Genomic DNA, 17,500 nt, shown 5'->3' on the forward strand with positions numbered 1-17,500 from the left:
AGTAACTAGTTACAACAAATTAGGCAACCTTTAGTTGAATCTAAGTGGCTAGTTACAAAAAGTTAGACAGTAAGTGTAACAACCTCGTTGCCAGGGCTTTTCCCTTCTCGTGGGGGGCGCCCCCCTCGAGAAGGGAAAAGCCCTGGCAACGAGGTTGAGGCTACCCAAACCCAATTCTTGTAATTAATTACCACGTCCACATGATACCCATTCAAAGGGTAAAAATATGAGTTTTACTAGAAAGATGTTTAGAGTTTTAACCAAGACAATTTTAACTTGTTTATTTGAAAAAAGGGGGAGTTATTCAGCATTTTGGTTCAAAATAGCCCAAAAGTTACCAAAAAGTGCTAGTTTTTCGGAAAATGCTAAAAAGTTGCCGAGCAGAATCTGGAAAGGCCTAAAACTGACAACAGAATGGGCGTGGTTGAAAATGTTTAGGAAGTCCGTAGCTGTAGTTATATCAGGCATGACAGTGACAGTGTCGTCAACGTATCTGCTGTAATAAGCAGGGAGCTTTCGTTCCAGTTAGTTTTTCTTCCAATGATGACATAAAAACGTTAGCAAGCAAAGGCCCGAGGGGGGACCCCATGGCTATTCAGTCCATTTGCTCATACATGGCACCATTAAACTGGAACAACTGTCCCTTAGTGGCCATGCTCAAGAGATCAACAAGGTCATCTTAAGAGATGTTTAGATCAAGATTAAGCTTACCAGTACTGGTTGACTTCTCCACTATCATAAACACGTCGACAACCAATACAAACGAAGCTTATTAACAACTATGCTTGATCGCGCGTACCGTTTGTCCTTATCTTGAGCCTATTTCTCGGAGGAGTGTGAACGCTTAAAGTCCCTGTTCTCACGTTTGAAGTACCCCCAACACCTTATCAACTCTACCATTAATCCCTAATCAACTCATGAGTTACTGACAAGCATCCATCGCAGGCATCGGTAGAAAGGGTGGGAAATGACGTGACTCGGGTAGTCATACCATTTAAGGACAAGGATTCTGCTAACTTTATTAAGATTCAGTTGAAAGATCTAAGTCTCAAGCTCCAAACTACAGTCCAACCCGTCTTTGTCAGTCCAAAAATTGGCCAAGACCACAGCTGGTTAATCAACAGTGCGTTGTGTACCAATTTCAATATAACCTGTGCGATGCAGGTAGCTGTTGGCTACACACGTGGACATCTACACACACCCATTGATGGCCATAATAATGCGTCATCTTCTTTGCGCAAGCATTATGATCAAGACCACGTGGGTGCTGTCCCTGAGGACCTCCTCAGCTGCTTTAGAGTGTTCAGTGAAGAAATGCATGAATAAATTGTACTGTGCCGTTAACGAAACGCTTTACATCAAACAATTAAGACCACAGCTGAACTTGCAAACAGATTCTATTCACGGTAGAGTCTTTGTCTAGCTCTTCTTTACCTAGCAAATTTGGATGATTTTATATCTTTTATTAACTCGGATATTCATTTCCAACACCCTGATAATGGTGTCATGAGATCGCCGAGAAATCGGAAATTTAACATTATATCGCTAGTTTTTACATGTCTGTCTTTCTCAAAATCACTAATAATAATAATAATAATAATAATAATAATAATAATAATAATAATAATAATAATAATAACGATTATTATTATTAGTAGTAGTAGTAGTATTATTATTGTATTATTATCATTTTATCGTTATTTTTTGATAATAAAATAATATACATTGTATTCAACTTTAAAAAAAAGGAAAAAAGTAAGGATTGGAAGCACTATACAACATTAAGAATTAATTATAAATCATAAGCGTACAATCAGTGTGTGTGTCGATAACGATTTCGCAAATACATTCCTTGCGGCTCAGATGTGATCATCTAGCTCTTGCAGCAAGTACAGTGTTTTAACATCTACATCTACATCTCCATGTTCCAGCACTCGGCAAAGTCCCTTTTTGACTTGTGGCTGTTTCTGCTTAGGTGGCCTCATACACCACAAGCCTTTTTAGAGACATCACCGCCAGGCCGGCCACTTTTGCTGGAGAGAAAAGCACAGCCACAACACCGGGGACTTTATCCCCTACTCTTCTCGAAGAGTGCTTCGGTTCTGTAACGTCCCACAGGGAACTTATGAACATATATTATTTGTGAGACAGGGCCTACGATTTATAGTCCTTATCCGAAAATACTTGAAAGTCTAACCATTTGCAGCACTTTGTCCTCAGTTATTTTAAGATCCTGAGTATTGATCCGGCCGGGGTTCAAACCCGCGACTTCCTGCGAGACAGCCCGATGCTCAACTAACTGAGCCACCGGTGCGCGGTTTTGAATTAAGACATCGAAGAAGAAAATTGCAAGTTAAATGAATAAAAGTCCTGAAAGAAAAAATAATAGATTAATGCTTTCGATCTGTAAATCTGAGTCAACGAAGTCTAGCTGTCGTCTTCTGGATCTTGTACCTCTCAAGCATAGTATCGCAGAGCGTACGATAGCAAAAGGAACTTTAGATCTTATCAAAGAAATTGCGCATGAGTAACGTTCTCCCTTCTTATTTGCGATTAGCTCCGCGAGTCTGCTGTGGTACTTAACACACTCATCCGCCATTTTCACAGGGGTCGTGAAAACTAAGGGAGTGAACGTCCCCTTTTCGATCTCCATTACTCTTTCCGCATACTGCCTCTTCTTCTCGTTCTCATGCTTCTTATAGATCTGCTTAGGAGTCAAGTCTCTGCAAGAGTCTATATTGGAGTGCAGATCTCTGTCTCGTCCAAAAGCCTCGGGCGTGTATATTCAAACGTCTCCCCAGTGAGCTCCTCAAGGACCGGCTCTACTTCCACATCATTACAGACCATCCTTGCTTCCAACTCACGAATTTCGTTATGGCGCTGGATAATGAATCCGCCGCGCTGACATACCCTTGCGTGATCACGCTAAACTGAACACCGCATGCGCAGATCATGGGTGTGTCCGTTATTTCCCGGTCGTATCGTAACTTGATTACATCTCTAAATTCCTTCTTATTCAGATTGTAATCTAGCTCTTTGTGAATCACAGTCAAACAATTTATATGATCCCTTCTCTGTAGCTAACTCAACAGCCCTCTTATCTTTTGTCGGCTGGGAGCTGTTTACCTGTTCTAGCCTCTTACTTAGATAGTCATCTTTTTGTTTTCCTGTGCTCAGTTGCAGTGTTCGAATTTCTGAGTCATTTGGAGGCTGGTGCTCTTGCCTCACTAGTGGATTTGTAACTTTGATTGAAGTGTCGAATTTAGAACATGAGGTCTCATTCAAGGCCTCCCATGCGCACAGGGACACCATAGAGGTCGCTCTCTACTTTAGTGTGAGTGTTATGGCCAGTGACAGCTGGTATGAGAACCTCATTAATCGCGCGCTCAAGTGGCTCTAACAATTCTGCCATATCAGGTAATGTTCTTAGGAAATATGTTCAACGGTGCCGCAGACCAAATGATAATGATAATGATAATACGGAGGGAGCTGAGATACTTTGTATGAGGATGTTTGGTATAGCGCAGAATATGGTGGGTTTGATCCAAAACAACATAAAACAGTGGAAGACAGTTTTAACCACTGGAGATGAAGCTCTTGGCGAAGTTCATATCAGAAGAGGAATATTTCAAGGAGACAGCCTTTCATCCCTCCTTTTTGTGATATCGCTCATCCGGGCACTAACACTCGTGCTACGAAAAGTAAAGGCGAGATATGATCCTGGCGACGGGAAAGGAATGATTAATCATTTGCTTTTTATGGAAGATCTTAAGAAGCCATATGGTAAAAATGAAAATCAAGTTGACTCTCTTGTCCCATCAGTTAGAATTGTGGCCGAAGATATACCGATGGAGTTCGGAACACCAAAGTGTGCAATCCTATTGATGAAAAGCGGAAAAGTGTTCCAAAGTGAAGAAATCAAGCTACCGGGGATAAAAAGATGCGATCACTGAATGTTGATGAGAATGAAAACTACAAGTATCTTGGGGTGCTAGAAGCGGATTATGTAAAACATCGGAAAATGAAGGACAGGATCCAGAAGGAATATTTTCGTACAGTTAAGACAATACTAAACTCCATACGGGAAATACGATGAAAGCAATAAACTTTAGAGCAGTTACCATTGTAAAGTACGAGGCAGGAATTGTTGATTGGGTCAAGGAAGAGCTGGAAGTAATGGATCGCAAAACACGAAAGCTGATAACCATTTATCGTGCATTACACCTGCAGGCTGATGTAGATCGGCTGTACTTTAAAAGATCATAGAGGGGACGTGGAATGATCAGCATAGAAGAATGTCAAGTGAAGAAGATATGATTCTCGCAGTTATGAACGCAATTTTTGCAATTGCGTAAGAAACCTGAAAAATTCAGGACTTCAACAGGGTTTGAACCCGTGACCTCGCGATACCGGTGCGACGCTCTAACCAACTGAGCTATGAAGCCACTGACGTTGGGAGCTGGTCATTTGTGGGTCCCAATGTTCCCGTGAGAAATGAATTAACGATGAAATGATATATGAAATGGATCATATATGAACTACGGATATGAAATCAAGTGAAGCTATGATCCTCGCAGTTATGAACGCAATTTTTGCAATTGCGTAAAGATGCCTGAAATATTCGGGACTTCAACGGGGTTTGAACCCGTGACCTCGCGTCATCGGTGCGACGCTCTAACCAACTGAGCTATGAAGCCACTGACGTTGGGAGCTGGTCATTTGTGGCTTCCAATGTTCCCGTGAGGAATGACTTAAACAAATTAAAACAACAACGAGCAGTATTCTCGAATGGAAAGTATAGGTATTTATGGAGTTCAGGAGGGAGATACCAAAGACTGCCCTAAGAAAGGTTAAGAGTTCTTTATTTGGGAGATGTGTTTAGAATTCGACGCAGAGAAGATTGATAGAGCCCACAGGGTTAGACGGAAAAGACAAGATGACAGCCGTGCGATCATAGTGAAGTTCAAGAATTAAGGGTTTTGAGGGCCAAGAAACGGCGCTGGAGGGGACGGTTTCACAGTTTACGAAGACCTTACTTTTGTTAACCGAAAACTTTTACAGATGGCAAGAAATGAGCATAAAGATACTCCGGTGTGGACGATCGACGGTAAAGTATTTCTCAATGTTGATGGACGCGTTCGTCCATACATCCCGTCGGAAGATAAAACAAGGTCATGCTGTACCCGCATGCCCGCTAAATGAAGTGTAGCAAATTCATTCTCATTAGTTTTCATTACCAGAAATCGGCGACATTTTGCGCCCGCGAAGTATTTGGCACGCGGCTTCAAATTATCAAGATGGCGGCATAAAGAAAGCAGTACATAGAAAAAACAAGGACTGAAATAACACACTATCAAAGGATCTGAATCAATTTAATTTCTTTTTTGAGGTTGTCAATACAAGGGAGAATGAAAAAGGGGAAACTAGAGTCTGGGCTCCTGTTCGAATGACGATTTTAGAGAGAAGAAACAACTTCGTTTCATGCGTGTGACTTGGCAGAGTAAAAATAATATTCAAAATTCAGGGCCCACAGTACACTTAGCCAGCGATATTCTGTATAATAATAATCATATATGAAGTACCCACCTGTAAAGATGGCGATCAAAACAAACTGGAGACAGAAACCCTACTTTTCACAAGGACTAATAAGCGCAGTGGTGCGTTTTGTACCGCTTTTATCGCAGAAATGGATGTATTTTTACCTCTTTTATCACAATTTGGGCGGCAATTTGGGGAATGGATAAAGGCTAATTTTTATCACGTTTTAAAGTTTGAACATCGATCGACGATTAGAGAGGTCGGCACTAAGGATTCACATCAACGAAATGCTCTAAAATGTGGAGGGAAGGTAGGCACCTCTGAGCTTTTTTGAAAGAATTAGAGAGCTCAAGGAACTGTAACAGCCGTTCGTAAAATGTGTTGTTGGCGGTACGTTGGCGAACTTTCGAGACACCAAAACTACCGTAAATAATGATATGGTACGTACACTTTACATTTAGAGGTCGGCAAATGTCGTGTATGCCACTTTAGATCTGAAATTTCCACTTCTTCAATTTTCTCCATACATTTCTCTATAACGATCGGCAGCCATTCTTAGAGAGTGGAAGGTCTGGGTCGAGATTGGGCGTCCGCCATTTTGTCTTAAATTTCTGGTAATGATGGCATTTTGGAGCCCCAAGCCTTGGCAGTTGCATAGTTTATAAAATGTGATCCCTGTTCTGATATGTTTTTGTCATTTTTCTTGCCCTCATAATTTCTCTATACATTTGAGCAGCCGAGGAGGTGAGCTGTTTTCTATTTCTTCTATTCGCTAATATATATATAATGGGGGTTAGCTTAGAAGTTTATAGGGCGGCGATAGGCTTTTTCAACGATTGCTCTTTAATTAAATGTATTTGCTTTTCCTCTCTTATCTTTTATTTTTATTACCAGTCATATCTCAATTATAATTTTTACCTTTTTGTTGTTAGGCGGTGATAATGAGCCTGATAATCCTGGACCTAACCCTAGTTCTTCATTTTTGAGTGGCCACGTTAATGTCGATGAGCTTGTCTCAATAATTTGAAACAGAAACTTCATACTTTTAGTATCTCTGATACATGGTTAATTTATTCAATTTCAAGCGATTCTTTTGACATTCCAGGCTATTGTCCTCTTATGTGCTTGGATACGTAAGGGATGGGGGGCGGTACGGAGGTGTTGCTTTCTCAGTGTATCCCATTTGTTTAGAAGTCAATGGGCTTGAACTCTTATGGATAGAAATGACGATTTAGTGCACTAACGTTTTTTGTGATGTCTGTTACGGTCCACCTTGTGTAAATGCTCAGGCCAACATTAATTTTCTTACGAATTTGCAATGTAGCGTTGATAGGGCTTTGTCTAATCCCCAAAATGCCCTCGTACTTCTTGGTGATTTCAATGCTCACTACGATCCTGTCAATCCGTCTCAGGGAAGCCATTTTGATGCACTATTTTAACGCTGGATGGAATGTACCAAATCGCATCAAGTGATTAGAATGCCATTCTCGTCGCCAGAGCCCTCTGTTCTTTTGGTCACGTGGTCGGTGAAACGAAAGGATCTGGTCTCACCTAAAAGTTCATTTTTTTTTTACTGGCTGATTAAAATTGTATGCGCAAAGCAAATTGCAATAATCCAATTTCGATACATTAAAATTCAGTCCTAAAGAAACGACATCATCTCGAGGCTCTGGGGAATAAATACAAATGAGTTTTTTTCCCAGAGCCTCGAGATGATGCCTTTTGTTTAGGACCGAATTTTAATATACCGAAACTGGGCTATTACAAGTCACCGCATTACATTCTACTTCCGGCCCATACGGCGGGAAAAAAACGGGACGGCAAGCCCTTTTTGCCACGTTTTTCAAAAAATTAGATAAAAACTTCTAAATTATGGTGACTACGCCAAAAAAGGCGAACAAGTTTCCGCGAAATCAATAAGAACTTAAGCAACGACGACGGCGACAGCAACGAGAACGTCATTTCAAAATATAAATTCGCGTTATTGTAATCACTTCGTGACTATCTTAACTTTTTTAATAGGACAAGGGTGTGGTATCCTCAAGAATGACACTGGTCGGAACGGCGCTTAATTTAGGGGAGAAAATGAAAATTTATCCTCAAGTGCCGACTTCCTTGATAAAACCTCAAATTTGGATATTTCACGTTGTTGTTTTGCAGACGACGGCAAAGAAATGGACATAAACGCACGTGCAGGGCGTGCAAAGCTGTTCTTTTTGTGGACTAGCTATGTTTCTTATACATTGTAGTCACCATCTGTCTTCTCAATGGCTAAAAGCCTACAGTTAATTCTGGGAAACAGTGCAACCTACAGATTATTCACTAATCTGTACCTACAGATTAGTGAATAATCTGTAGGTTGCCCGCGCAATGCATGATTTCCAAGAGCAACGTGGTTGAAAAACACTGTGTTCACTGCGATAGTGCGTTTGTCGTTATTTTCTTCAAAACAGTGTATAATAAAACAATGGTTAGATTCGGTTTTTGTGATATCCGGAATAATCAAGGTCTCAGTGTTAGTGTTATCAGCCTCAGCCTTCGGCTTTGGCTGCTAACACTTACTTCGACCTTGATTATTCCGAATATCACAAAAACCTCATCCAATAATTGCTTAAAATTTGCGACGTTCTCGTTGCCGTCGCTGTTGTCGTTCCTTAAGTTCTGAGTAATTAGGGCTAAACTAGATTAATAATTTATACCTAAACTTTGATTTCAAAATGTTTAGCTTTGTCGTGAAGTTTGAAATCAGACCTAATGTTGTTTGTTGACGAGCTAGTGATACTACAGCTTTATCAAATAGTGTTTAAAATATTGTCCCTGAACAGCTAGCGGTGTGGTGGTCAAGTGGTTAGGTGACGGGTTAACAATAAGCATTGCTAGGGTTGTCTTTTAAAAAATATATGACCATCTCCCATGATCCATACCACGCTTTTCAGTCTTCTAAATTCACGATAATAGGGAGCTTAAGCAACGACAACGCCGACGGCAATGAGAACGTCATCTCAAAATATAAATCTGCGTAGTATTAATCGCTACGTGACTATTTCAACCTTTTTAATATGACAAGGGTGTGGTAGTTCCTCGAAAATGACACAGGTCAGAACGGCACTTAATTTAGGGGAGAAACTGAAAATTTATCCACGAGTGCTGACGTTTTTCATAAAACCTCAAATTTGGCTATTTCACGTTGTTGTTTTGCTGACGACGGCAAAGAAATGAACAAAAATAAAAACCGCACGTGCAACGCGTGCAAAGCTATTGTTTTTGCCCACTAAATATGCAAATTTGTGACGTTGTCGTTGCTTAAGGGCCCACTGACGTATTTTTTGGGGTGCGTTGCTAAGGATGTAATGGTTAAGTAATTTGAGAGAATTTGGCATTATTTTGGTCAGTTTCCAACTTTTGTAAGCCACTGACCCTAAATATGACGTCATCATACCACGCCAATGGTCACGTGACCAATAAAAGAAAACTCTAAATTTGTCTCCGTGCTACGCAATTTGGGTATTTAATCGATGGTTTGATAATTTGCATTCGTTTTTGCATCCAGCCAAGCATGGTTTTCTTTTTATTTTGAAAAGTGTTCTTTTTAAAGACATAAACGATACTGAAATACCCATAACTTTTTCAAAATAGATGATTTTAAAAAATCAATGCTTAGCTATATTCTATATTTGGGGATGAAACGTGCCATGTAAAAGAAAATTAATTCAATTTAAAACCGCCGAAAATTTAGCTTTTTTCTCAAACCGGAAGTCAGTTTGTTTACGCATGCGCAGTTGATCTGAGAACGAGTGCGAGGACGGGCGGGGAAAAACCTTCGATGGAAACAACAGTTTGTGCGGTGACTTTTGCTTGTGAGTGGGTTTTCTTGTCAGCTCATGATATGATGACGTCAGTTACCGGAAGTAACATTTCACTTCCTTAGCAACGCGCGAAAAATCCGTCTGTGGGCCCTTAACTGGCTCCCTAACAGTGAATTCAAAGCAAATTAACAATTCAGGATAATCGCGAATTCAAGGGCGAGAACGGGTTGAGGCAACATGCATTGACAATTCGGGCGAGTCCCTTATTGATTTTATTATAACTAAGTCTCCTGGGTATTTTGTTCATTCTGGTATTCTAAGTACTGTGGCCAGCTGTGATCTACTATCATAGAGGATGTAGCTTGTCGCACCTACCTAGGGATAATGTTGGCTTCTAATCTCTCATGGCGACCTGATACATGTGTATCTCAAATGTTTACCAGATAGCCAGCAAGCGATTAAATTTACTCTGAGGGATTAATTTCAGAGTTCAGAGATCTGGGGCCGGTTGCTGGAAGCCTGGTTAGCGCTAACCGGTGGTTACGAGTTATCAAAACCTATAGGTTTCCGTGGTATTTAACGCTGATTAGCGCTAACCATGTTTCGAGCAACCCAGGCTTGCGCTACATAAATTATCATTGAAATCGCTCACAAGGCCATTATGGAATATGGGAGCGTAATTGGGCACGGGTTTTTATATTCTTAAGCCCTGGCCAAACTATCGAGCCAAGTTGGATCCAACATGCAACATTGTTGGATGTAAATGTTGAAGTAGTGGCTAAACACTATCCAACATTGCTTGACGAAACTGATTCAAGTTCAAGTTGGCGTTAACACTGTAACGAGAATCCCTCGTAGCGTTTGTGCTGGTGGAACTGTTGGAGGACGGAAATGACCGATTCAGACGACCAAAAAAAAAAAAAAGATTAAGAGAACGTGTAGAAAAAAGTATTTTCACTGCAAGATCTGCACTGAGGAGATGATGAGAATGAGAACGCTCTCCATAGAGAGAGATCATGATAGAGGGGGCTAAAAGTGTCCCTCAGACATGGCCTTACTTGATTCTCACTGTTTAAGGTTTCTGGCTGTTCATCAATGACCATCTTTGGCCGCTATCTTTGTTGCAAACGATGCTAGAAGACTTGAAAATAAGATAGCGATTCCTGATTCGCAAGGAGCGCGGACGTCACTTGATTCAGGACAACTTTACTGGAAGAGCGGCAAAACACTGCAACATTGTTGCGTCGAGCAGAATTGTTGGGCGTACTGTTTGATCAAAGCAAACTCTATCCAACCCTTGATCAAACAAAAAGTGTCGGACGAACATCTTCCAACATGGGCGGCCAAACTGTCGCGATACCGTCGCACCGGTATCGCGAGGTCACAGGTTCAAACCCCGTTGAAGTCCTGAATTTTTCAGGCTTCTCTTCGCGATTGCTAAAATTGCGTCCATAACTGCGAGGATCATAGCTTGACTTGATTTCATATCCGCATTTCAGTATATGATTCATTTCATATATCATTTCGTTCATTCAGTCGAACAATGTCGGATGGAACAAAGTTGGAGCGTTGACTCCAACTTTGTTCTATACTCTGGCCAGGACTTTAGAGCGACCTTATCGAATTTGTCCAATATGAATCTAGTAAAATTGTAACAGATGCTGTGAAAGGCAAAGGAGGGTTTGGCGTTTGATTCACAAATCATTACTTTATTATAAGATTGTTCATAATCTCACTCCTTCCTACCTAGTAGATCTATTGCCTACAAGAGTTTGGGAGAGAACTCAACTTTCCTTAAGGTCTGCTCTGAATTTCACTATCTTTCCAGCTCGTACGGAACGTTTCAAACTATCCTTTTCTCCATCAACAACCAAAGAATGGAACAATATTAATGCTCAACTTAAGTCACGCGACAGTATAGGGACATTTAAGAGGGAGCTGTCCATTCATACATGTAAGCGTTTGGACGCTTGTGCCTTGAACTATTACTCATATAGAACTGCGGTAGAATTTTCTCCTGTCTGCTTGTGTTGACAAAGTATTGAAGATATAAGTCACTTTTTTTCTTCATTGTGCTGTAAATTCTGCCCTGAGAACTAACTTTCTGACCTCCGCTGCTCGAATTGTTCCTTCCAGATGGGATCGTCTCTCAGAGAAGGAGAAAGTTGGGTTGCTTCTTTTCGGTTCTGTTAATTTGATAGAAACAACAACAACAACAACTGTATTTTGAATTGCGAGAAAGTCGTAAAGGATTTATAGTGAATGTCGTTATTATGCAGAGGGGCATTGGCCAGTTGATCAGTAGTGTAAGCTATATTATATGTAACTATTTTCAGTTACTCATGGCCATAGGGCTTGCATTATGATTGGTTAAATTTAGCAAACTAATACTTTTAAAAAATAAAAAAGAACTGTCAGAAAACATTATAAAATACGGTGAGAAATAGCTAGGAGGTAATGAATTTCGTCAAAAAAGGGAAAGAGATGTGTTGCTTCCGAGAAGCGCATGCAGCACGTAATTATCAAGGCAGATCCATGTTGTAGGTGCTGTGGTCCATCCTGGTCTTGTTGTAAGAGATTACTCCATGTGATAATAATGGATGAACTATTGTGTTTTAAGCAAGTGGGCACGCATAGTTCATGGTTGATTGCTTTCTTCCAAACCAGGACTGTGACTTGCAGACAAGCTTGTGTTCGTGAAGGTCACCTGTGAGTTGCTTGTGGATTAAGATAACACAGTTAGTCCGGTTACGGGGCGGTAATTTTTGGGATCGTCTTTTGCACGTGACTTGTGAAAAGAGGTCACCTTCACTTTTTTACCATGCTGCGAGGATCACAGTTTGTTACATAGGCAAATTAAAGATTATGGAGTATGTGGTAGCAAGAACATCGGCTCCTTCTTTAAGTAGCCGAGATGGACTCTGGTTAACCTTCCTTTCTTTTAATTATTTACTTGCCCTCCTGGTATTGATGATCATCGCTTAAACGATAACGATAACGATAATGATGATGATTATGTTGATTATGATGGGCTGATAACATGATTCTGTTCGAATTCCTAACGTAGAGAACATTGTGGCGGGGAAGAGCACGACCCAGTCCTCCATCTACAGTGACCAATACTCTTATGGCACATCAGACAAAGCAGTTGATGGGAATCCTGACCAGGAATTTAAGAATGGACACTGCTCACGTACTTTAAAAGATAATCCAAGCTGGTGGCGAGTGGATTTGAGCAGTCCTGTCCAGGTCTTTGAAATTCGCATCGTTATTGGGAATTCGCCCTCGTCTGACGGGTCAAATGTTACAGGGAATCAAGTCTACATTATAACATTGGGTGAGAGAAACACTTGCAGAAATCTGCTGCTGAAACATAGTGAACTGAACCATAAACTTAAGAACAAGAGACTTTTCAAGCTTGACTCCAAGAGAATCATAAGTTAAATGTTTTGTTATTTACTGTAAAGATTTACAGATTTCAAAAGCTTTTTGTGTGCTCCAATTAAGAATTGGTTCATGGTTAGTGTGCGTATATGGAGTTGTGGAAGTTATGAGAGCACGATAGAGGCGTAAGAGTTGCTCGAAGCGATTGCCGAGGGCTACTCTAGTATCTTGAGTGCGTTCCGAACTTCCCAAGTGCATCCAATCTCGTTCCCAGAACCTCCGTTACCTTTGTCCAGCGGAACGGGTGCGTGAGGCTCTGGAATAATCCAAAACCGGAACCAGAAAACTCTGGTTCCGGTTAAATAACTGCGCGTGCGTGAGGGGAAACGGTTAGAAATCACCAAAAACATCAGGCCACAGTTGTTCAAACGATAGATAGCCGGCTATCCACCGGATAAACACTAGCAAAACCAATTGAGTTATCCAGTGGATAGTGATTTATCCAGTGGATAGCGTTATCCAGCGTTTGAACAACTGGGGCCTGAAGTTTACCTTGCCACGAAAGCGCTTATTTTTCACTCGCGAGACAGTACACATGAGTATAAACACATCTCGTTATACACTCGAAACGTTTAAACTTCGGAGAATAAAAAATAACCGGAGCAATTTTTTCAATGGATAATTATGTGGCTAAGGGACTCATCAGAGACCTTTTGGCTAACTCGTCAAACATCGCGTTTGAAGTTCCGCTAGGATCAAAATGATGGTGGCCTTATGTGATATAAGGCCAGATTGCCACCATCATTTGATGCAAGCAAGACTTGAAACGCGATGTTTGACGAGTTAGCCGAAAGGTCTCTGATGAGTCCCTTGGCAGGGATGAAACATACGTATGTAAGGCTAGCCGCATAACTATCCATTGGGAAATTCTTACACTTTTTCAATTTTTTTCAATCAAAACAAATTTCAGCATCTGGTGTCACGCAAGTGACAACTAGGAAATTCAGAATGCTGTATTTTCAAAAACAAAAACGTTACGGAACTGGTAAGTAGTAAAAAGATTTATTTCTAGATTAACTTAGACCTCGTATAGATAAAAATCCGGAAGAAAGCATAATTTTTAGTTTAGAATTTGAAAATTGCAGGGAATGAGACAGTTTTTCAACAGCCAATCAAATTTGGCCTCTTTTGGATTTGACCAGTCTCTCTTTTCCGACCGCTGGCCAAGGGAACGATGACTCTGGGAACGAGATTAAAGTGCACCCAGAACTTAATATTTGAGTATATGCATAGCTAAAGACATGAACCAATTATTTTATAAAAGCCGATTAAATTCATAATTCTTATCATGGGAAATAGAAGCAAGTAAACATTTTATTGGCTAATTGAAAACACACCACTTTGAAAAACAAGTGCACTGGAATTGGTGTGAAAAAATGCCCATAACGTTTGATCTCCTCTCAAAAGAACTGACTATCGATAAAAACAAAGCGGAAAAAATATGTCTTCAATCTATAAAAGAAGTGACAAGTTCTGTAAAAAAATATATTTCTTTTTGACTCAACGGCTTGCTGAGTTTGGGCGTTTCAAAACAACATTTACATTCAAAACAGCATTTACACTGGATTGTGCAGTTGGTGAAAATAGGATAGTTTGGTGTCATGTTGTCTTGCGTGTCCAGCAGACTTAGCTTCTTGACCTCACTACGGAAAGTATCGGTAGTAATTTAATGGCAAGGTGAAGCTACTTTTTAAAGCTATTAACTATGTGCACATTTTTGCATTAGCTGTAGTCCCGTTGCCCATACTCGGACAGGTTACTAGTTACTATTATTTTCCTTTTGAAACGATATGTAGGTTTGCCCCAAACCAACTGTAGTCATTCCGTGGCGTTAAACTATAGATTTGTGTATAGCGAATTTCACCTTCATTTCACTCGAGCTCCACGGTCCATCTTTAGGTCAATGATCGCTTTTTACTATTTGACAGCAAAATATCTATTAACTTTTATGGTTTAAATTTAACCTTTGAAAGAATCGAACTTCTTGATTAATTACGTATAAAATTTATTAAAGTGCCCCTGTGATTTTAAAAAAAAAATCACTTCCTCTTTATCTTCAGATTTTAAAAGTGTGTTTGGCTAACACCTAACTGGCAAACGTTTGAGCTTTGACTTTTATCCAAAGGCAGTTTACTTTGAGTGTAAGTTTTGGATTTCACGGTCCGCCATTACTCACGTTTAAAACTGACCGATTAGACCTCAGAGGATTGGTTCCAGGCTCAAAGGCTCACAAGCCTAAAATTTCAGCGTGTGAATGCCGCCTATTATATATGCAAAACGTGAGTTTAAAAATCTGAAAGCCCAAAAGTCCAGTGCTGCATATTAATTCTGCGGCGTACACACGCATTGTATTCTTAAACTAGTGAGCCTTTGACGCCATGTTTTCCTCGATCCAGCTCTCTCAAGATCTTAAAATTAGTAATGGCAGATCATTAGATAGGAAAATTCCAGTTAAAATAAACAGGTGTCTTTTTTAAATCAAGGCCTAAAACTTGGTCCCTTAGCGTTTAGTTTCCATAGTTTAAAACCCAAAGAAGAATAAGAATTGATTTTTTGGTCACAGTGGCACTTTAAGTTAATCCTGTACTCACTTTGATAAAGGGCTAATTTTCAAAACTTCAGTTTGCTAGTTCAGCAAATTAACCCAGAAAAACAAAAATAAATGGGGCTTTTTTCACTTGAATTGCAGGCGAAAGCTTCAATGTAAGAAATAATCCAGTTTGTGCGCGATGGGATGGTTTATTTGACCTGGAAGCATCACTTGTGTGTCACATAAATCCGCCAAGGAGTGGCAGATATGTTGGTATACTAACAACCAGAAGGCAGTTCCTACAGCTCTGTGAGGTCGAAATCTTTTCAAAAGGTGCTTCAGTGTTAAGTAAAGCTGTAGTAGAACTGGTGTACACAGCATTATCTTTTTTTATTCCCGTGTATTGCTGACACACTTCTACCCTGCATCTGGTCGATTCGGGGAAGGTTCGTACCCAAAATCGTCAGACTTTTTGGTCAGCGGGTGAGACCCGGAGAGGTAACGGACTCCATTTTCCAAGAAAACGTGTGGTTCCGGTCTTATTGTGCATGCTTAAGTTTAAAGGGAAGCAGTAAACAGCAGGAAATAAATGGCGGGTTGAAAATTGTGCATGTTTAAGTTTAAACGGAAGCTGTAAATAGCAGGAAACAAATGGGGGGTTGAAAATGTTCAAAAAACAAGAACTTTAGTTTTACACACCATAAAAGAATCTGGAGAAATGATCATTGGCTTGCTGTAAAATATCCTGTGAGCAGTTGATTTTTCCTAGGCTTCCCGAAAGAGAAACCACTGCAAGCAACCATTAGTTTCTTTGATTGAGCCGCCGTCCAGCGCCATGGACTAATAAATTTAATTTGAACTGGTAAAACGAGTTATTAAACTTGTTTAGGTTCTTGCGCAAGCGTTCAGCTACGTAGCTGCTGGGTTTGGGCGAGCCCGCTGTCCAATAATTTCATATTTTTCCACGAAATAAGACGAAACGCTTCACGTGGAGTATGAGGTAGTTCGCACATCCTCGATGGGAAATCTAACGGTAGCTCCCAGTGGTTTCTCTGTCAGGAAGCGTAGGAGAAACTAACTGCTCACGGGGTAGCTGTAAGAGCGAGTGAAGATGAAACTTCTGACGCTTTCGCTTAAGTGTATGTTAGTGTTTCAGCGTGGATTCAATCGTGCAAGCAATACGATCGACAAATTTTTTGTGGAAACGACACCAATGTCCTCTTCTACCACAATTTTATGTTTCCGTTATTCTAAATTGCTTCGACAAGACCTTTTTTCCACGGAATTCTTCCCAAAGAGACTGATGTAATGTTTTCCCACGGTACGTTTGCAAAAGTTACGGGAATCAGATTTTAGCAGCGTGGGAAAATTCCCGTGCTATAAACGGTTGCTATTTATTAGTCCGGAACTGGTTAAGCAGCTGCTTAAGGGCGCTGTTACACGTTGAAACTTTTAGCTGAAACTTATGTGCAACAGCGCTGCAAAAAAGTTTCAGCAGACTTTGCACCGTGTAACATAAAAGGACGAAACTCGTTCGGAAACGTTGAAACCGGTCTTGAAATATTGTTTATATGGCCTTAGCCGGTTTCTGATTGGCTTACGCAGCGTAGCGTAACAAGACTGATCATGAGAGAGACCAGTTTCACGAAGTGGTGTTACATGGTTAAACTGCAGTTTTTATCACCACTGCGATTGCTGCGACCGTTGCAGAAGTAGAAAGCGGTTCTACTTTTCGTGAAACTTGTCTTGCAACGGAAGTTCCAAAACGTTTCACAAAACCGACAATGTTACACGGTGCAATGCCTCCTGGAATTTGTTTCGCAGCGCCGTAGCACAAAAGCTTCGGCTAAAAGTTCCAACGTGTAAAGCCGCTGTTACACGTTGAAACTTTTAGCCGAAACTTATGTGCAACGGCCCTGCAAAAAAAGTTTGAGTAGACGTTGCACCGTGTAACATAAAAGGTCGAAAATCGTCGGAAACGTTGAAACTGGTCTCGAAATGTTGTTTACATGGTCTTAGCCGGTTTCTGATTGGTTTACGCAGCGTAGCGTGACAAGAGCGAGGGATACCAGTTTCACAAAGTGGTGTTACACGATGAAACTCTTGTTTTTGTCACCACTGCGATCGTTGCGACCGTTGCAGAAGTAGAAAGCGGTTCTACTTTTCGTGAAACTTGTCTTGC

The 17,500-nt window shown here is 40.6% G+C and overlaps 1 protein-coding gene and 1 non-coding gene across 2 annotated transcripts in view; one reads left to right on the forward strand and one right to left on the reverse strand.

Annotated features, from left to right (window-relative positions):
• Positions 1-17,500, forward strand: part of LOC137989334 (uncharacterized) — a 124,145-nt gene that overhangs the window by 66,636 nt on the left and 40,009 nt on the right. Inside the window, exons 4-5 of the mRNA XM_068835158.1 lie at positions 12,412-12,681; positions 15,478-15,651. Of these exons, the coding sequence (XP_068691259.1) occupies positions 12,412-12,681; positions 15,478-15,651 (444 nt within the window). The remainder of the gene's footprint in view (positions 1-12,411; positions 12,682-15,477; positions 15,652-17,500) is intronic.
• Trnai-gau (transfer RNA isoleucine (anticodon GAU)) lies at positions 4,625-4,697 on the reverse strand. The gene has a single exon. It is a non-coding gene; the product is annotated as a tRNA-Ile (tRNA).

The sequence above is a fragment of the Montipora foliosa genome, unplaced genomic scaffold, assembly GCF_036669935.1.
Source record: "Montipora foliosa isolate CH-2021 unplaced genomic scaffold, ASM3666993v2 scaffold_454, whole genome shotgun sequence".
Classification (NCBI taxonomy): Eukaryota; Metazoa; Cnidaria; class Anthozoa; order Scleractinia; family Acroporidae; genus Montipora; species Montipora foliosa.